The 21580-nt window shown below is 45.9% G+C and overlaps 1 protein-coding gene across 1 annotated transcript; it reads left to right on the top strand.

Moving 5' to 3' along the window:
- The first annotated feature begins 982 nt into the window (after positions 1-982).
- On the top strand, positions 983-21334 carry LOC118833010 (HAUS augmin-like complex subunit 7). Its single transcript, XM_036740395.1, has 9 exons — positions 983-1443; positions 5354-5469; positions 8713-8780; positions 13439-13500; positions 15086-15180; positions 15975-16139; positions 17861-17945; positions 18104-18169; positions 20303-21334. The coding sequence occupies exons 1-9, from the start codon at positions 1051-1053 to the stop codon at positions 20480-20482; spliced, it is 1230 nt and encodes a 409-aa protein (XP_036596290.1). The 5' UTR covers positions 983-1050; the 3' UTR covers positions 20483-21334.
- Positions 21335-21580: the final 246 nt, after the last annotated feature.

Below are 21580 nucleotides of genomic sequence, written 5' to 3'. Positions count from 1 at the left end.
CCCCCAAATGTAGGACTGAACAAGAGACTAAGGGTCCTGACAGCTTTAAAGCCTTTCTAAACCTCCACACCGTTGGCCATCTTGAGCCTTGGTTTCTCTGTCTGTAAAGTGAAGGGAGTGGGAGAAGCTCATTTCTAGGCACCTTTTCAGGGCAGCCCTAAATTCTAGGAGGGTGCTACAACAAGCAAGCACCTTCTCCTCTCAGAAGAAGGGGGCTGATGGGGGAGATCGGCCCTGGAGAGAGCGCACACATCCACCCCGCCCCCACCCCAGCTAGGGCACTGCAGTCTAGGATCTCTAGCCTGAAGAGGATGGTTTTGGCCAAGGGTTCCTCCTCCTGCTGCTGCTGCTGCTGGAGGAAAACTTCCCGGGGGCTGCTTGGCTCTGGGTCGGGGAAGGAAAGACAAGCACTGCAGGGGGCAGGGGTGGGCGGGGGGGGGGGGGCGCGGCTCTCCCTAGTCTTGCGGACTAAGGGGGGGACTGGGTTGCCCCCCCACACACACACACATGGACCCAAGACCATTATTTGGGCAAGACTCGCCCTTTTTCTGGGCCTCTCGGTTTCCCAAATGGGGGGGGCTGCACGTGGAGACCCCAAAGTCCTGGCTCTCCCTTCTTGCCCTTAATTGAGCGCCCTTGGCCAAGCCCCTTCCCCTTTCTGGGTTCCAGTCTCCCCCTCGCTAATATGATTTACACGAGTGTGTAAGGGGGAGTGGGGGAGGTGGTCCTTGGCGACTCTGCCCTCCTACGGAGCTCGGCCACTCCCCCCCGCCCCGAGCCCCAGTTGGTTCTCCTCTGCTTCCAGTGGCCCGCTAACCCCTCTCGGATCGCCCCCGCCTCCCCAGGAGATGTGGGCTAGTCCCTTTTCTTGAGCCCCAGCCAATGGGAGGGCGAGAATAGTCCGGGAGGGCGGGGAGTGGGGCAGGGGCGGGTAGGAGCACTAGGGGCCAGCCCCGTGACGTCACCAGATCCGACCAATGAAAAGGTGCACCCTGTGAGCGCGCGGACACTGTGATCCGTGGGTTCTGTTGTCCGGCCGCAGAAACGACGATGGCCCAGCGTTGGAGCGGGTTTGGGAATAGCGGCAGGGATCAAGAAGTGGCGAGGGCCAGAAACAGGCGGTGGGAAGAGTTTTGGGGGGCAGAGGAGAATGACTGGGCTGAAGAGGAAGATGAGGACGAGGAGGAGGAGGAGGAGGAGGTGAGGGAGTTCGAAGACGAAGAACAGGAGGAGAGAGAGGAAGACGACGAGGACGTGGAGTGGGAGAACGTGATGGAGGGAAATTGGGTGATTGAGGAGGAAGAGGAGGATTGGGAGGAGGAGGAGGAGGAAGAGCAGGTGAATGTGGAGGAGAAGGCAGAGGGGAAGGAAGACGAGGAGGACGCCGAGGAGGAGGACTGCCACCTCTCTCTGGAGGCTCTTCGGGTACTGGACAAGCTGAAGGTGCGAACAGAGGGGACAGGACCGGGCCGGGGTAGGGGATTTCGGGGGTGGGGAGGGGCGAGAAACGAATGGGGAGGGGGGCGAGAGGGACTTGGGACACGGAGGAGGAGGAGGACCCCCACCTGTCTCTGAAGGCTCTTCGGGTACTGGACAGGTTGGAAGTGCGAGCAGAGGGGACAGGACCCAGCCGGGGTAGGGGATTTCGAGTGGGGGGAGGGGCGAGAGGGACTTGGGACACGCTCTCACCAGGGGGTCTGCTACTAGAGGGGCGAGAGGGGAGGGGGGAAAAGGGTCGAGCAGCAAACTTTTTGAATCCAGGACCGTTTCCTGTTGATCTTGTAGCCCCTCTCTTCCTCTGTTTCCCCCTTCACTCTCCCCTCACCTCCCCCCTTCTTTCCTTTTCCTCCTCTTCCCCTTCTCTTCATCCTCTTCTCTCTTCCTTTCCTCTCCTCTCTTCTTCCTTCCCCCTCTTCCTCTTTCCCTCTCTCTTCCCTTCCTCCTCCTTCCTTCCTTTTTCCTTCCTTCCACACCTCTCCCTTCCCTTCTCCTCTTCCTTTCTGTCTTTTCCCTCCCCCTCTTCCTCATTTTCCTCCCTCCTGCCTTTCCCTCCCTATCCCGATTTTCCCTCCCCCTCCTTCCCTCCTCTCTCTTCCCTCCTCCTCCTTTCCTTCTCCCTCCCACCTTTTCCCTACCCTTTCCCTCTCTTCTCCTTCCATATCTCCTTCTCCTCCTTCCTTTCCCCTTTTTCCTCCATTCTTCCCCTTTTCTTCTCCTCTCCTCTTTTTGTATCCTTTCCTTCCTCCCCCTTTCTTCCTCCTCCTTCCCTCTTCTCCTTTCCTTCTCCTTTCCCTCCTCTTCCTCCTCCTCCCTTCCTCCTGCCCACTTTTCCCTTTCCTACCTCCTCCTCTCTTTCTTCCCTCCCCCTCCTCTTCTTCCTTCCCTCTTCCCCTTTCCTCTCTACCTCTCTACTCCTTCCCTTCCCCTTTCTCTTTCTTCCCACTTTCCCACCCTTCTTCCCCCCTTTCTTCCTCCTTCCCATCTTTCCACCTCCTTCTCCTTTTCTTCCCTCCTCCTCCCTTCTCTTTCCTTCCCCTTTCCTTCTCCTTCCTTCCTTGTCTTTCCCTCCTCCTCCTTCCTTCCATCTTCTTCCCTTTCCTTCTTCCATTCTCCTCCAAGGCCCTTCCCCTCTGGGCCCTGGCCCCAGGATTGAGCTCCCCAAAAGCCTCTACCTTGCCTTCCTAATCCATCCTCCACGCCAAAGTGTTATTTCTACCTCACTGTTGCTGCTATACCACTGTCCTCAATATTAACTCCAGGGGCTCCCTAGTGCCTCAGCAATTAGATATAGAGTAACTCTTACCCCAGCCTGACCTCTACAGCCTCATCTGCCACTGGTTCCCTTCACATACCCTGTGCCCCGTTGAAACTGGATCACTTGGCCTCACACAGACATATGTGTGTTTGTCTGCTTCCTTTCCTTTGCTTATACTGTTCTCCCAGCCCCCACCAGTTTGGGGGTTTATAACACTTGGGGAATGCCTAAGTATCCTTCTAAGGCTCTTTCGAGGAAGCTGCCTCTGCTCACTGTAGCCAGAAATGACCTCTCATTCTCCTAAACTTTTTTTCTTTCTCTCATGTTGGGCTTTCTATTAGAGTCACACATTTATTTTATTTGCCTTATGGTCAGGGATTGTTTCTAATTTTATCTTTTTATCCCTTGCTATATCTAGTACTATGTCATATAGGTGATACCAAATAAGTGTGAAATGAATGAGGTCAATCTCAGTTAAACATAAGCCCTTTAAATACCTAGAATTGTTGCACAGTGAGAATAGTTGTGTCATTGAAAGTGACCAAGTGGTCAACCAGCAAGGATTTATTAAGAGCTTACTAGGTCCCAGGCGTTCTACTAAGTGTTAGATACAAAGAAAGACAAAAAAGCCTTTGCCTTCAGGAACTCACTTTCTAATTCTAGACACTATTTAAATAACTTGATATAAACAAGATCTATACTGAAGACATGGAAAATTATCTTACAGGGAAGAACTTTAGCAGGCAGAAAGTGGGAAACAAGAAAAGCCTCTGGTAGAAATTTGGATTTGAGCTGAGGCTTACAAAGAGCCAGGGAAGAGAAAGAAGGAGAGTATTCTGGTCATGGGGGCAACCACTGTGAAGGCACTGAGATGAGGGGTGGAATACTGTGTAAGAGGAACAGTGAGAAAGCCAATGTTGCTGAAGCCTAGTGTATGTATGTGGAGGGGTATAAAGTGTTAGAAGCCTGGAAAGGTAGGAAGGGTGAGCCGGGTTGTTGTTCAGTCATGTCCTACTCTTTGGGACCCTGTGGCCCATACTATCCATAGGGTTTTCTTGGTAAAGATACTGGAATGGTTTGCCATTTCTTTCTCCAGTGGATTAAGGTAAACTGAGGTGTTGACTTACCCAGGGTCACACAGCTAGGAAGTGTCTGAGGTCACATTTTAATTCAGGTCTTTCCGACCCCAGGCCCAGTGCTTTATCCACTGAGCCACCTAGGCCAGGGGTGGGAAACCTGTGGCCTTCTAGGTCCTCAAGTGTGGCCCTTTGACTGAATTCCAACTTCCCAGGACAAAGCCCCTTAATAAAAGGATTTGGTCTGTAAAACTTGGACTCAAAGGGCAGCACCCAAGGATCTAGAGGGCCACATGTGGTCCTGAGGCTGCCAGTTCCCCACCCTGACCTAGGCAAATAGGGGTTAGTGGCTTGCCCATGGTCAGACAACTAATAAGTATTTGAGCTTGGATTTGAACTCAGGTCTTCCTGACTCCAGGGCTCTATCCACTGAGCCATCTAACTGCCAAACAGAACTTTTTATATATGATCCTGGTAGAATTTGGGAGCTACTAGAATTTATTGAGGGTATATTTGGGGAGGTGGAGGACATGGTTAGACCTGTACTTTAGGAAAATCATTTTGGCAACTGAGCGAAGGGCTGTATTTTAGTGGTGGAGGGGTGTTTGAAGTTCAGAGATTAACCAAAAGGCTATTTGAATTATCCAGGCATGAAACGCTGTGTGGATGGGGAGACAGGGATTTATATGGGCAGTATAATAGATTGGCTATTTGGGATGAATACAGGTGACAAGTTAAAGATGACAGTGAGATTGTGAGCCCCAGTGACTGAGAGGATGTCAGTGCCCTCCACAGTCATAGGGAAGATGGGAAGATTTGGGGGAAAAGATCATGAGTTCTGTTTTGAACATGTTGAGTTTAAGATGCCAATAGGACATCCAGTTTGAGATATCCGAAAGGTGATTGGCAACTAGAAATCAGGACTAGGCCCAGATAGATAAATCTGGGAATCATTTTCTCAATGATAATTAACCCTGTGGAAGCTGAGTGATGTGCTTGCCAAGTAAGATGTTACTAAAGGCCAAGGCCAGACTGTGAGATATATACCCACAGTTAGTGGGCATGGCACAAAGATTCAGCCAAGGAAACAGAGAAGAAACAATCAGACAGGTGGAAAAGCAGGAGAAGGTAGTGTCACGGAAGCCTGGACAGGAGGAAAAAAATCTAAGAGAACAGTGGTGTCAGAGCTCGAGCAGAATGAGGACTGAGACAAGGCCATTAGATTTGGCAGTTGAGGTCATTGGTAGTCTTGGAGAGAACAGGTGCAGTTGAATGATGAGGTTGAAAGCCAGGCTGCAAAGGATTTAGAAGCCAGTGTATAGCTGGATTTTCCAAAGAGCTTAGTTGAGAAGGGGATGAGAGCTAGCAGGGCTGGCTGAACCTGGATGACTGCTCGATGATTTATTAGGGTTACCGTAAAAGGGCTTTGGCCTAGGTGTGAGGGAGAGGGGTCACACTATTATTTCTTGAGACCGCTTGTAATCCTCCTAAATACAGCTGATTTTTCTTTTTCCTCATTCAGGCTATGAACTGCCCCTTCCTCAATGGTCTCTATAAAAGTAAACTGAAGACGGCCAAACAGTTCCTGTGCACCCCGTCAATTTACCGTTTGGATATTCTGGCATGGTTAATTACAAGGTAATGCCCCTACTTTCTTCTCTGTGTCCTGAGCAGCTCTGCTCCTCAGACAGAGGTTTTCATCATGTTTTCACCCAGTTCTGTCCCTACAAGGTTCCATGTTGTGCTCCTCGATCAGGGGTAGGAAACATTGCCTTCTAGGTTCTCAAGTGTAGCCCTTTGACTGAGTCCAAATTTTACACACCAAATTCTTTTATTTAGGGGATTTGTTCTGTGAAGTTTGGATTCAGTCAAAAGGCCGCGCTTGAGGACCTAAAGGGCCACAGGTGGCCTCAAGGCGAAAGCTTCCCTACCCCTGCCCCAGATCATCTTTACAAACAATCAGGGCCAGGGGCAGGCACACAATGGGCACAGAACATGTCTACCGAGCATTCGTTAAGGCCCTACTATGTGTCAAGCACTGTTAGGCGACAGGGTTACAGAAACAAAAAGATAAAATAGTCTTTGTCCTTGAAGAGCCTCCATTCTATTGAGAGACAACAAGTACATAGGAAAGTATGTGCCTGATAAATAAGAGATACTTTAGGAAGGCATGAAGTAGCAGCTAGAGGAACAGTACAGACTGCACCTCAGGAGGTGCTGCTTGGGCTGAGGAGGTGAGGAACCAAGAGATTCTGCCCAGCTGAGCTAAGGAAGAGTAAATGCCTGGCACAAGAGGGCCAGCTGCTGGCACAAACCCAGAAAGCCCGTATGGCCAGAGCAGAGAGGACAAAAAGTGGCATGTAGTGAGACTGAAAAGGGAGGAAGGGGTCAAGGTGCAAAGAACTTTAAAGCAGACCTTTTAGATTTAATCCTTCAGAGTGGCCTTCTAGGTCCTCAGGTATGGCCTTTTGACTGAGTCCAAGTTTGATAGAACAAATCCTTCTATTAAGGGGATCTGTTCTGTGAAGTTTGGATTCAGTCAAAGGGTGGCACTTGAGGGCCTAGAGGGGATTTGTTCTGTGAAGTTGTGATTCAGTCAAAGAGCCGCACTTGGGGGCCTAGAGGGCCACATGTGACCTGGAGGCTGCAGGTTCCCTACCCCTGGACTAGGAAGTTGGGAAGTAATTAGCTAAAAGAGCCTTGAAGTCTTTTCACTAGAAGAAAGTGAGAGATTAATGTGGAGAGTTTTTGTTTGTTTGTTTAGGGGGCAACTAAAAGGACTATTAGATTTGCCTAGCCCAGACTGAAAATAGTATATATATCAGGAAAAAAATGTCTACTGACCAGAAATCTGAATCCTTGGCAAAATTTCAAAACCCCAAAATACCTCTTTCCAATCCTGATTTTAAAAAAACTTTTTTTTTTACCAGCTTTTCTTATTCTACGTTGTGCTGCTGGTCTCTATAATACACATTAAAGGAAACTAAGGCAGGCCTTTGCTCTATTGGGTTGATGCTGTCTGGGAAAACACCTGACGGATGACCACTTATCAGGGGGTTCTAGCCAGGATTCCTTTGGGACTAGGTGGCCACAGGTTTCTCTGCCAGCTCTCAGCTTCTGGGACATGGGGCAAGAAATGCCCAGTATGAGGAGGTGGCCAAGTGGCAGGGTTGCCCACAGTGGAGATAGTGTGGCTCTGTCAGAACCAGGCTTTCACCATCTCTAAATGTAGGAAGTGGGATGTTTTTATAAGCAAACCAATCATACAGAATCCAGGAACTTCTAAGGGCATTTGATAATACATTTTGTTCTGCATAAATAATAAAAAATAAAATACTACATGTTGATCAAACTTTCTAAAATTTCAGGGTTTTAAAAGCCCGGCTTCAGAATTTTTTATTGCCTGCCTAGTACAGACTGTCCAGTGACCTGGTGTCTGTGCAGAACATTGTGGTACAGTCCCATCTGGGAACCCTTCCTCAGTTAGGCAAGTGGTTAGGGGACCTTCTAAAAGGGCAGCAGGCCTTGCCACAGGAAGCAGAAGTTCCTGGTCAGGAATCCCTGTTTTGTACAAGCAAGGGCCATATGTATTCCCTTTGATCTTTGAGAGCCTTGCTCTCTTTTTAGAGACTTTGAGCAGTACTCATCCAAAAAAACAAATTTGGATCGTGTAGTTTCCCTAATAAGGCCATCTGGGTTGCTGCACACCAATTTAAGGTATTGGAGTAGTTTATTTGTCTTTATAAAACTTTAAAGATAGCAAGCCTATGTGTATTCTCCTTTATGTTTTGGGCCTTCTAATTGGGAATATTTCCTTGACAGCCAAGACTAGACACAAGTGTGCCTAACTGTTGAACAAAGCAGTGGTCATAATATTCTAAATAACACAAGTTGCCTTTCCCCACCCACTTCCCCCTACTCAGGTTGAATGCTGGACTATTAAGTAACAGGTTGTACAATTGAGGCAGAGAAAATTGTACATTTAATTACTTCTTTCAACCCTCCAGACTTTGGTGCCCAGGGCTATTCTTTTGTTTGTCTCAGGATCCATAAGTCCGTTAGGCACATTGCCTCAGTTGGTGGAATTGAGTCACTTTGGCTTTTCCATACATCAGTTTTCCAAGTTCTACTTTGCTATGTCATTGAAGGAGCAGAAGATTCAGCAATATAGCCCTTGATAAATCTCTTTCCCTTTCAGATCCTGTTTCTATCAATGTAAGAGGAGGGTTTGGTAGTAACTCTGAAGACTCTTCTTGTCTGGGGGCTTATGATCTGTGAACTCCAAGGAAATTCAGTAAAATTCGTGCAAAGGGGTTTAAGTGGCAAATTTATCCTCCCGACATGGCTGTTCACAGTCAATCTTGAAGTTGAATCTTGACATTCTGGGCACAAAGAAAGCCAAGAAGTAAAAAGCTTAATTAAGCTGGCTCCTTGCTTCTGCTAATGCCTCATTTTAGGGACACCCAGCAGTAAGTCGATGCCAGTTACACTCGGGGGAATCCAATGATTGCAAAAGGAGCATCAAGCAGTTGGCCCTGAGGGCAGGTGCCTGATGTACCCTTTGCTCAGGTTGCATGGATTTTAGTTTGCAAGTATAGATGATCCCTTTGAAGATGCCGCAAGTTACAGAGGGAAAACGCGTGGCTAGTTTGGTGAGAGATATTCAGGGCCATTGGCAGAACCATAGCAGGAGTGGGTAAATAGAGAAGATGTGACACATGGGCAGGTATTTATCAGGCATTGTGAAACTCTCTAATTGCCGTGTCCCTTTCTACCGTCTGGTAAATTACCTTCAAGATAGAAATTGTCTATATATCTTAGAGATACAAAATAAGCATTGTTTCTTCCATGTCACACTCATACTTTCTTCTTTCCCTTTAGATTGTATCCCCCATTTCGTGAATCATTTGATACTTGGCAAGATTCTAACCCTGAAGAGAAAATCATAGGTACAACTTTATTATGCCAGTGGCTTTATTGGGTCTTTTTTCAGTCTTTTAAAAATTATTTTGAATTTGACAAACACACACTAATATTTCCTTACACAAAGGAGAATAGAAAATGAGGCTTGCTCATGAAATCATTCATCTTGATTACATACAGATTACTGAATTACACTGAAGTAGATATTAAAATGGACCCAGTTATTACCAGTGCTTTCCTACTTGCCTCTGTTTCCTTCCGAACTTCTTTATGCTCTCATAGTGTACTTTAGAAATGTTTCCTTGACATTGGGAGGGGGAGCAGGTATTATTATCATTAGCCCTCTCCAATTCTCACATAGCATGACTCCCCCCAAAAAGCCCTCCCTTATAATAACAAACATAGTTAACAAGTATAGTTAAGCAAACCAGATACACACATTGGCCATGCCTAAAAATGTATGTCATAATCCACATTGAACTAGAGTCTGTCATCTCATTCTTGAGAGATGAGAAGTGTGCTTCATTGGCAGTCTTTAGGAGTCATGATCAGACATTGCATTGCCAATAAAACTGATAACTTCAGGAAAATAGGGGAATATTTACCAAAATATAAAATGCCCACACTAACAAAATAAGAACTAATGAATTCCTGAAAAGAAACCGAACAAGCCATGAAGGAACTCTGAAGTTAAAAAAAAATAAACAGGTAGGGTGGGGAACCTGCAGCCTCGAGGCTACATGTGGCCTTCTAGGTCCTTGGGTGCAGCCTTTTGACTGTGAAATTTGGATTTGGTCAAAGGGCCGAACTTGAGGGCCTAGAGGGCCACATGTGGCCTTGAGGCTGCAGGTTCCTCACTCCTGCACCAGAACCACATGTACCAAGAACATTTGATTCCAGTAGTACACAATTGGTTTGTAATAAGGCAAGCTACCAGGTGCCTTCTATGAGACAGATATAATCCTGATACCTAGAGCATGGAGAAGAAAAGCAAGAGAAAGAAAAGTACAGACCATTTTCTCTAATGAATAGCACTAAAAATAGGGAATAAATTATTAGTGACAGCCCTCAACCTAATAATAATAGTAGCTAATACTTATACGGTACTTTAAGGTTTGCAAATTGCTTTACAAATATCAAATTTTTGTCCTAACAACAACCGTGAAGGTAAGTAGGATTATTATCCCAGTTTTACAAATGAGAAAATTGGGTCATATTAGTTAAATGACTTGTCCAGGTTCTCACAGCTAGTAAGTGTCAGAGGCCAAAGCTCAAGTCCAGAGCCCTATGAACCACATCACCTTAACTGCCTCTTATTTTTTAGTAATATTTTATTTTTTTCCAATTACATATAATTTTGAACATTCATTTAAAAAAAATTTTGAGTTCCGAATTTTCCCTCCCTCATCTCTCCCTTATCCCTGAAATGACAAGCAATTTAATATAGGTTATACATGTGCAATCATGCAAAACATATTTCCATATTAGTCATGTTGTGATAAAAGACACAGACCAAAAGAAAAAAAACACTGAAAAAATCTACATTCAGACTCTGTTAGCTTTCTCTGGGGGTAGATAGCATTTTTCATCATGAATCCTTCAGAATTATCTTGGATCATTGAATTGCTGAGAAGAACTAAGTCAATCACAGTTGGTTATCATACAGCATTGTGATTACTGTGTACAATGTTCTCCTGGTTCTGCTCCTGTCACTTTGCATCAGTTTGAGAAAGTCTTCTCAGATTTTTCTGAAAGCAGCCCCTATAACAACTGATAAAAATGATTATATGCTGGAACCAGGTTGGATTTAGATGAGAAATGTAGAATTAGGAAAATTATAAACATAATAGATGACTTAAATAACAAAACCAATAAGATAAACTATGTCACTAGATGAAGGAAAGGTGTTTCACAAAATACAACACCCCTTTTGCTTAAAACCCTTAAAGAGCTTAGGAAAAAATAGGCTGTTCCCTAATATGGTAAACAGTACTATCTAAATATAAAAATTGGCATTATCAGTAAGGGAGGCAACACTAAAGGCCTTTTCAGTAAAATCAGGGGTAAAGCAGGGAAATCCATCATCATCACTATTATTTGCTATAGTGCTCAAAATGCTAGCTATAGCAAAAAGACAAGTTAAAAAGAAATTAAGGGAATAAACCTAGGGAAAGAAGACAAGGAATTATTGCTTCATTTGGCATTTTCCCTTGGAAAACTCCAAACTTAGCCAAAGCCTGCTTAACAAGCAGACTTATTTAATTGCTCCTCCTGGTAGCTGTACTTTATTTCCATCGGAGCAGCTCAAAAGTCTGTGAATGTTTATACAGCTTCTTAGAATTAGGCCTCGCATGAGAGGCTTGGAAAGGAGGATATGCCAAAGCAGAGAATCCAAGAGGCGGACAAAGCTCACCTTCTTGGCTGGGCCGGAGTTAGAGGCTCGGGGAGACTTTTTTTCTTGGTGCGGGTAGGTGAGAGTCAATCCTTATTTGTCTCTTCCTGAGTGCAGCCTGTGTGGGTGTATGGCAAATATGTACACTTGGGTCTGCATACAGATGTTACATGTGGTGTTCCTGAGAACCAGCACTGGAGTCAAGGTCTCACAGAGATTTCTCTATAACCTCCTGTTTGCGTTCAGTTTTTGGCAGAAATTGTTCTTAACCCAGTTATGAACTTTAGGAAAATTTGAGCAAAGTCTCAGCCCCTTAAGACAGTGAATAACTTTTCCATTTCAAAGTGGATTGGAGACTTCAGGCCGCATCTGAAACCAGATGGAGTTTCAGAAGGAAAATTGTGTGTTGCCCCAAGTTTGGCCTTGGTCAGCACTGTGGCTAATGAAGCAGATTGGGGCGCTTACCCAGTCTCCTTGGGTTAACCCTCTTCAGAGGCAGGACCATGACAGAGCTGATGGTTAGAAAAGCAGCATCCCTGGCTGAGGTGACCAAAAAGAGGGGGTCACCCATGCCCAGCTCTCTTTGTGCACGTGCCTAGTGTATGGACACAGAATTGGCTGGCATCTAAATGATGATTTAAGAGGGGAAGAACGTGAATTAGTTGTTCTTTTCCACAAAAGTCATCTCAATTTGCCCTTGTGTCTGTAAATCAAACCACAAAGCGTTAACCAGAAGGGCCTTAAAAAGTCATCAGATCCAACCCCTCCCCATGTTACAGAGGCAGGAATTGAAGGTCAGAGAGAGGAATTAGGGGCCTTGGTTTGATGCCTAAAATCCCCTGCTCCCTAGAGGTCAGTGTGGCAGTGAGCCTGGCCCTTATCAGTCTCTCTGATTTCCAATTTCTTTGCTTAGCAACAAGGAAACTCTTTCCTCCTCTTTTGTTCTCTTCTCCATTTTAAAGAAAATTCAGAAAAGTAGGGCTCTTTTCAGTGAGTTTAAAAATCTGGGACCATAACAGCTGATCCCTACTTTGCCTCCCGTTGCCCAAAGTAGACATTCCTCATAGAGCCGACAGGGTTGTGCACGTCCCCTGTTGACATTGAATCTCTTGTCATTGGGTTTGGGAGTTGGTAAGCACCACGGAAGTGCTGGTGATTCTTCTTCTTCTTTTTGTTAGGTAGGCACTCTCCTGTTCCTCTCTCCCCCCACACCCCCATGACCAGTTGCACAGATAAGTGTTCGTAGCCATAGTCCTAAATGCCCCAAGACTGGGGATAGCCTGACTGATTGTCTCCAGGTAACATGTGCCCATCTCAGGCTGGATTTAAATCCCCTCCCCCCATTCTTCTTTTTCCCCATTGATGACTCACTTTGACATTAAGGTTTGTATGATGCACATGGGCCCTGGCATTTAGCCCCATCCCTGGTGCCCTACCACCCAGCCCCTGGAGAAGGCTTCATTTCTTTCCAGATCTTGAACCTGTAAATCTTCTGAACTCACGCAGACAGGCATCCTGTCTTTACTTGGCATCACTGAATGTTTGTCCCCCAAGGGATCTTAGATTCAGAGCTGGGAGAGCCCTCAGAAACCAGCTGATCCAAGTGTCTCATTTTTTGTTCGAAGCCCAAAGTGGGGAAGTGACTTGTCCAAGGTCCTACAGGTAGTATCAGAAGTGGGATTCAAACCCAGCTCTTCTTATTCAGAATCCTGGGTTCTTTCTATAACATCACCCTGATCAAAGGAAGTTCTTTGCTTCCACTTAGGACCTTTGAATGTTGGGACCCTTAGAGGTCACATATTCTTGCCTCTTCCTTCTATAGATGAGGAGCCTTGGGCTCAGAGAGGGAAAGAGACTATCTCTAGCTCACACAGCAAGTTTGAGGGTTAGTTAGGCGTGGGGCTAGGATTAGAACCCAAGACCAGTTTTCTTCCACATCCTCTCTGGTTTAACCTCACTCTTTCCTAGGTTTTCCTATTTGGGACTTGGGCCTAATTTTCTCTTGTTCATACTTTTCCCTGGAGCTACCTGAGCAACAACTTGGCTGTCAGCTCTAATTCTGCTTCTGCTCACTCCCTCTCTGCCATCACAAATGGGAAACCCCTTCCCATGCAGTGAACGCAGCTGGGATTCTGTATGAAGAGGCAGGCCATGAGAATGGCAGTGGGAAAGGGGTTGGTCGTCCACTTCCTAACTAAGGTGGGGGATATTTGACATCGTGGAGATGGCACTGAACTGTCTTCTCTTCCAAGTTCATGTTTGCAATAACCCCAGTCCTTATCATCTTGACAGAGTTGACTAGACTTGGCCATGAACTGATGCTGTGTGGGCCAAATGATCAGGATCTCATTAAGGTAAGAGAGGGGACCCCTTCCTTTCCTTCCTTTCTTTCCTTTCCTTCCTTTCCTTCATTCTAACTCAACCCTTTGTAGTGCTCAGGGCTCTGTGCTTGGAGCCTGGGGGGATCACAGAGGTTATATGAACAGAGGCCCTACCCTCAGGCAGCAAAAAAGCACCCCTGGGCATTCACACACCTCCTCCCCTCTTCCCCGCCCCCCATCCTTCAGGTCATTGTTGTACTTACCAAGTATATTAGGGAGGTGCAAAGCCCATTTCTCTGAGGTTAGAGGGGAGAAAGTTATTCCCCCAAAGGGGGATCAGTGAGGGCTTGGTGGAGGAGCCAGCCTGGGATTCGACCTTTATAGCATGATTTGAGAGACTCTTACAGTGGTGTGGGTGGGTGGGAGGTGAAACTGCTGCCTTGTTCTAAAGGGTGGTAGTGGCAGTGGGGACAGAGAGGAGGGGACAGGGGTTGGAGTTATGCCAGAGGTAGGCCCACAGGAGCTGGTAACTGCATAGGAAAAAAGACAGAGAAGGAAGGTGCCACTGTCCCACCTACATCCCAAGCATGGAAACAAGGTGACTGATCCCCTTAATAAAAGGATTTGTTCTGTAAAACCTGGACTCAGTCAAAAGGCTGTGCCCGAGGACCTAGAAGACCTCATGTGGCCTTGAGATTGCAGGTTCCCCTCTCCTGGGATAGCCAGTCAGACACTTGAAAATGACCTTGATGTTCTCCTTCATCCCTGTCCCATCATTTCTCCATGCTCACCATTCCCTGTTCCTCCTAGGGGATGATGTCAAAGCCCTTTGCTATGTTGGCCATTTACCTCTGTGTGCTCTCCAGCTGCTCACTGTCCTTAGATGCCCCCAACTGACCACTTCATACTCCAGCTTGACCCTTCCAAGGGCACGATGCAGAGCTCCTTCCATCTCCTTGGTCCTGGCTGCCATGACTTTGTTATTACAGCCCCAGATCAACTGACTCTGCTCCCAGGTTCCCTTTTTGATACCACTACAGCCACCAGATTCTTACCTGATAGACTAATGTCTAACTATTCCTCCTCCTTCTGAGACTCAGGAGCTTGCTTTTTTGGAAACCAAGTCAAGTACAAGACTTTGCATTAAACCTAATTAAATTTCATCTTAGAGTCAAGGCTAAATTCTAGCCAGTCAGGTTTTAGATTCTAGAATGGCCCGCTAGTAGAAGTGAGGATACTATGGCTTTGTTTCTGCATCCTCCCATGAAGACTAGCTGTACCACCTCTGGACACAGTCATCATACAACACTTTCGTATGTTCCCAACTTCACTTTTACTTCTCCAATAACTCTGTAGGTGAGGTGAGGTGAGACATATAGCATTATTCCCTCACGAAAGAAGAAGCTGAGGCCCAAAGAGCTAACATGCCTAAGGTTTCACAAAGTTAATGGCAGAGCCAGGCCTAGACCCCAGGTCCTCTGACTCTCATCTAGAATTCTTTCCAGCACTACATATCATGAAGCAGGGAGTTTTGAGGCTAAGAGAGATGGCAGTGAAAGCTGGGCTTCTTTGTCTTATATTTATTCAACAGAGGTTGTGTGTGCTTTTCTCATTACAGGGCTGTGCCTCGGAGAAACAGCAGCTTGGTTTCATGAATGAATTAATCAATCTGATAGAAGTTCTGAGTTCTGAAATCAATGACAGTCTTACCAGGTAAAAAGCCAGGGGATGCTCTCCTGGAAGGTCCCTTACTGGAAGGAGATGGGGGGCGGGGAGAGATCCATTCTACACCCTTGATTTTGGTTCTGTTCACTCAGGCTCATATGTGTCGATTCTCACAGTTGGAAAGGATTATAGAGGTCATACAATAAAATTTCCCACCCAATGCAGGAATCCAAGCCTGACTTCAGAGGGCAGCTCCACTTCTGTCACATCAGGGCTCATAGGTGATTGGAACTACTCGAATGCACTGATATCTACTGAGCAACAATTGTGTGCCTAGCCCTGTGCTATATGATCTGGGGTAGACAGAATTTTGAGACATGGCCCCTGCTTTCAAAGAGTTAACAGTCTCATTGTTAGAGACAAAGTATGTTCATACAAAATTAAGCAGCATTATGGGAAGAGAGAGAAGAGGGTAGAGTAGAGGAGAAAATAATGCTGGGCAGTCTGGGATTGATTGTTCTGTGAGTGGCCTAGTCAGTGAAGCTCTTGGGGCTTGAAGGAAGGCTCTGTCACTGAGCCAGAATGGTCAGGATGCTTTGGGGACCAAAGGGAGGTGGATATGAGGCTGGGCAGGAAGGGGGCCAGGCCCCCAAGGGCCTCCAGTGAGCTGTGGTTTTGAATGAAGGCATTTCCTCCATGAGGTCCAGGATTGTCCCTGGCACTCAGGTGAGGTTGAAGCCTGGTATGGGGAAGGGTGTGGCCCACAGTTACCCCACCTGTGACTCTAAAAAGTTGCTTCTGAATTGTGTTGGCCTCATGGGACATTATCATGATCATGTTAGCAGTGAGAACCTGAACATCCGTGAGTTGATGGAGAAAAAGAAGATTATGCCAACGAAGTTTTTCAATCCAGATCTGTCCCAGGAGACCACAGACCCCAAGCCAAACCCTTCATCTGCAGCGGCTGCTATGCCTGGTTGTGAGAAAAATGGAAACCTTTGTGAAAAGTAAGCACTTGGGGGTCTGGGAAAGGAGCCACTGTGGCCAGAGACTTTGAGTGGCTGCAGGTTCAGCTGCTGCAGTTAAGTGATAGCCTTCTGCAGCTCCTCCTTGGCACAGCCTCATCCTGAGGGAATGAATGCTTGATCCTTTGTAGAACATGACTTTGGGGCACTGATTTAACTAAAAACTAAGACCACCTAAGACAAGCTCCTTCTCCTCCTCTTCCAGAAATAGGCCTTCCTGATAAGAATATCTGCCCCTAGAAAGAAGGGCAACCCAAGTGAGCAGTACATTGGATCAGGTTTGGGCTTTAGGCCACTTATGTATTCAGAATTCATGCCATGATGTGTTTCAAATCCCTGGCAAGTTCCATGAGCTAAGATAGGCTAGGTGAGGGTAAGGCTGACCAGGGGCAGGGGCCAGGGGAGTTGAAGAGGGCAGAGCATTCCCTCCAGGGTTGCTGATAAAAATCCCACGCAGCTCTTGGGTGACTGACAGACCTGGTACATGCTTGCCACCATTAGTGTGAGCTCCAGCCAAGAAGCCAGAGGTAGGCTGAGCCACTCTGCCAAGTGACAAGGCTTGATTTGCCTCTGGACCATCTTTGCCACATAGAAAAGGAGACCCACCACAATGTTGATGGCCGGAATGTTTCATGCATTGGGGTTTACAAAGCACACCCTCCTTTGGTACTTGGAAGTAGGACATGTGCAGATTACTTGCCCTTTCTAGAAGAGGAAGCTGAGGCTGAAATAGCCTAAGGAACCTGCTCAGGGTCACACAGCCAGGCCTGGACCCTCAGTCCCTCTGACTCCAAATGACACACTCTTTTCGCTCCAGCCATGGGGACTGTCCTGCTGGAGCCGCTGCCTGGTCCCCAGCTTGTTTAGGTAGCAATGCCATGTTTTCAGGGCCTAACATGTAGGAAGCATTTCACACATGCTTGTGGGATTGAATGGATGAACTCGTTCCCCAACATTTGGGGGCCATCTCCCTGGGCCTTGTGCCTTAAGGAGCCCTGTAGTGTAGACAGGTAGGCAGTGACTTTGACAGAGGGCATAGGGTTTGGGAGAAGTGAGATGGTTCCTCCTTTGTGGAGCTCTAAGCCACCCCTACCCCCCAGCCCAAGGTTTCCATACACACAGAGCATCTCTCAGCCCCTCCAAGCCCCCCACCTTGACTAGGCAAAGCCCCTCTCTGTAGAATGTCCTGCCCTCAAGGCTTCATGTTGCCCTTTTGGAGACATAGGAAAGACCAAACCGCTTTTGCTGCAAACCCCCATCCTCCCCCCCCCAGCACCACTGATTTCGTGACCACTTTCTGTCCCCTGCTTGATGTTCATCTTAACCTGATTTCATTGAGAGATGGACATTTGGGAATAGCCGGGCATGCAGTCCAATCTGCCCATACTCCCTTCCTGGGGACCCTACTGCCTGCAACCTAGTCCATGGTCCCAAACAGTGATCCTCCACCTAGTCTGGAGAGCCCCTCAGAGAAGTGGGCCCTCCTATCCCACTTCATGTAGCCTTCTTCCCCGGTACACATTCTGCCCCCCAGGAAGGAGATCTGCTCCCCATCCTGTTCCAAGGATGTTTTCATCCCCTACCCCTCATGGTCTTTGTACATACCATCGCCCTCACCTGAGCTATCTGCCACATCCTCAGCCCCATCTGTTGGTCTGTGGCGAGAGTATGCTTAGGAAGCTGATGCTTGTTTCTTCTCCAAGGCCACTGAAGGCAAAGATGAAGGTGGAAGAGCTGTCGGAAAAACTGACCAAGCTCACTGAAATACTGCAGGCGCATGAGGAAGAGGTGAGACAAGAAGGAGAAAGAGACAGCTGGGGTACTGAGTGCTCTGTACCTAGGGTGGGTATTCCCCACCATAGGAATGTGGGATGACAAGGCCGAATTGGGAGAAGATAAGGGATTGTAATAATGGAACTCACACTGCTGGCTCTTTCCTTCTCCAGGTCCGTAATCGCCAGAGCAGTGCCAACAAACCGTTTTTGCTGAGTCCTACTGGACGCCCTGTTCGGGTGAGTAAACTGAGTCTGGGGGAAGGTAAAGGCATGGTCCCACAGAAGCCAGCACAGGGTCAGGCCTTGTTCTGGCTCTCCCTTTCAGAGCTTGGGAGAGAATTCCATACTCTAAGTAAGCATTTCTTAGACACCTGGGTGCAAGGCACTGGGGCCATGAAGACAAACACAAAGTCAGTCCCTGCCCTCAAGGAGCTTCTGTTCTCCTGAAGGGAATCCAATACTGGTCTCCTGCCTCTGGAATAAGTGGGGTTCATCCAGCCAGTGAAACGCATTGCTTGCTGACTGTGTGTTCTTTATCTGGATTCCCTTTCCCATCAGGAAGTGGGTTAGCTGGCCCCCTAGCTTGAGTATCATGGCACTGTCTGGTGTTTGTCTTCCCAGCCCCGTGCCTTGCACCCAGGTACTGCAATTGTGTGTCCTTCTGTAGCCCCCACAGCACCCAGCCCAACCCGGAGCACCCAGGAAGAGTTCAGTCAATGCTTGTTGGTTCCACTGGAGCTACAGGAATGAACTCATGCCCATGGGTTGCACAGGGAGAGACTGATGCACATATGCTGCCCGCTGTCAGCATTTCTCATATGCTAAGTTAGTGTATTCATTTGCTTGTGCATATTGCATACTTAATCCATTCCATTAATCAGCCATTCTATTTCTCATATAGTACCAGATTATTTTATGATTATGTCTCTATAATATAGTTTGATATCTAGTACTGCCAGGCTCCCTAGCTTCTCACTTTTTTATTAATTCCCTTGAATATTTGTATCATCGGATGAGTTTTGTTGTTTTTGTCTAGTTCTACAAAGTAAAGTAGTCTGCTGGTGGTTTCATTAGTATGGCATTAAATAAGTTAATTGATACATACTTTTAATGATGTTAAAAAAGGTCCAGCTTTGCCTGTATTTCTTAGGGTTTTTAGCGTAACTGAGTATTGTACTTTGTCAGAGGTTTTTCCTGTGTCAGGATAATTACGTTGTTTTAGATGTTTTTGTTTTTAATGTGAATGTTGATTTTTTTTCCTAATGTTACATCACCCTTGCATCCATATTATAAATCCAATTTGGGCATAATATATGATTTATTGGATTAACTTCTATTGTCCTGTTTGACAGGATATTTTCAAATTTTGACATGCGTGAGAATAATTTATGTAGTATTGGTCCTCTCCTCATTGTTCTTTCAAAGTTTGGTAGTATTGTCCTTGGATTTTTAGAAGCTTGACAAGGGCTTCACACCTTCCACAAAATTGCATGTTTGTGAATAGTGTGTCTTATTTCACATAATCATTCATGGTTTCTATGATTTGTTCTTTGACTCACTATTTAAGATTTAATTCTTTTTTATTTTAAATTTAAACACTAAAAAACTTAGATACACTAAAAGAAAAAAAGCCTTGCCATATGCACAGCAGAACATGAGAAGATTCAAAATATACAGCAATAAATTCCATTTTAAGAAAGCCTATATAATAAATACTATGCATTGTGTTCAGAGCTCTCCTCTCCTCCCCTCCCCTCCTTTCTTCTGTCTTCTCTGCTCCTCTCCTCTCGTCTCCCTTTATCTGAGGATGTTCTGCTAAAAGGAAGGCAAATTTTGATGGCCAAAAGCTACCTAGCTAACTTGGGGTTTACAGGCTAGATTTCCTTCTCAAAGACCAAGCCTTAAACCTAATTTACTCTGGATCTCGTGGATTAGACAACTATAGGTCCCTGCCTAAGCACCACTTAATGGTTATTTTTTGGGCCTTCCTGGCTCAGAGTGAATATAAAAACCTCTGCTGTAATCTGTGGGAGTAAAAGCATCACAAAAGCACATGAAAACTTAAGAAGAATATAGGAACCCAGGGGGGAAGGGTGTAGAGGGGAGGACAATGTGGGGGTGTTGTGACACATTGCAGATATTTGGAGCTTCAGCAGGAATCCGCAAGTAAGGAGTGGTGCCCTCCTTTGAGCATTGTGGCACTGATTTGTGGCCGGTTTGGAGTAGAGGAACAAGCCTGTGTGGTGTTGTGCCTAATCGTGGGTGATGAGTTGGGTTGTGTCCCAGTGGGTGGTATGGGATGCAGTGCAGGGCATTTTCAGGGTTGACGTTCCCAGAATGAAGGCCTTTGTTTCTCTGCTTCCTCCCCAGAACAAGAAAACTGTCAATGAAGCCAAGAGTGTAAAGGCAGAGAGGAAGAAAGCCTATTTGGGTGGAGCCAACTCTCCAATGACCGTGGGTATGCAGTCTCTGCCCCCCAAACCAGTGACAAACCCAACTACACCGACTGGCATACCCAGTGTGGAAAGTGAACTGGGGGACTCTCCATAATGGGCCATAACTCAATAATCCCTCTGGCCTACCATACATTTCTTAACAGAAGCAATAATAATTAATAATAATAACAATAGCTGTCATTTATATAGCACTTTAAGGTTTGCCAAGCACTTTGCCAATTTTATTTCACTTGATTTTCTTACCAACCTTGCAAGGGTCAAATAGCTAGTTCCTGGGAGAGTCTCATATCAGTTAAACCAAAAAAAGGCTCAGGTGATCACGTCTCAAAATGAATAGTTGGTCTTCTAGACTATAGGTTCCATGAAAGCAGAACTCACACTCTATCTAGGCATTCCTTTCCCATAGAACCTAGCTAGCACTCTGTAGAGATTCTTATTTTTATAAATTTGGCTCAGTTCCTTATATATTTTTGAAATGATGTCTTTATCAGAGAAACTTACTGTGAAAAATTTTTCCCCCAGTTTCTTACTTTCCTTCTAACTATGGTTTTATTTTGCAAAAACCTTTTTTAACTTCAATCCAAATGATCAGTTTTACCTCCAGTGACGTTCTCTTTTATTTGGACATAAACTCTTCCCTTATCCATAGATTTAACAGGTAAATTCTTCCATGCACCCCTAATTTGCTTATGATGCACCCTCTCTGTCTAAGTCATTGATCATTCTGACTTTCATCATGGCATCATGCTGCGATGGTTTGTCCCAGTAGTTTTTGTCAAATAGTGACTTCTTGCACCAATACCTTGGATCTTTAGGTTTATCAAATATTAGGTTGCAATGGTCATTTACTATTGAGTATTGTTTACCTAATCTGTTCCATTTCTTATCTAGAACCAAGTTGTTTTGATGATTATGGCTTTTTAATAAAGTTTGAAATCTGATACTTCTAGGCTGTCTTCCTTTTTTTGTTGACTTTTAAAATTTTTTTCGTTGATTCCCTTAATATTCTTAACCTTTTGTTCTTCCAGGTGAATTTTGTTATTAAGTTTTCTAGCTCTGTAAAATAATTCCTTGGTAGCTTGATAGGTATGAAAATGAATAAGGAAATTAATTTAGGAAGTATTGTCCTTTTTACTGTGTTGGCTTGGCCTACCCATGAACAGTTAGTGTTTCGCCAGTTTAGATCTGTCTT

This window comes from Trichosurus vulpecula, assembly GCF_011100635.1.
Source record: "Trichosurus vulpecula isolate mTriVul1 chromosome X unlocalized genomic scaffold, mTriVul1.pri SUPER_X_unloc_1, whole genome shotgun sequence".
Lineage (NCBI taxonomy): Eukaryota > Metazoa > Chordata > Mammalia > Diprotodontia > Phalangeridae > Trichosurus > Trichosurus vulpecula.
Note: the sequence above shows the minus strand (reverse complement) of the source record. Positions and strands in the feature narration are given on the sequence as shown.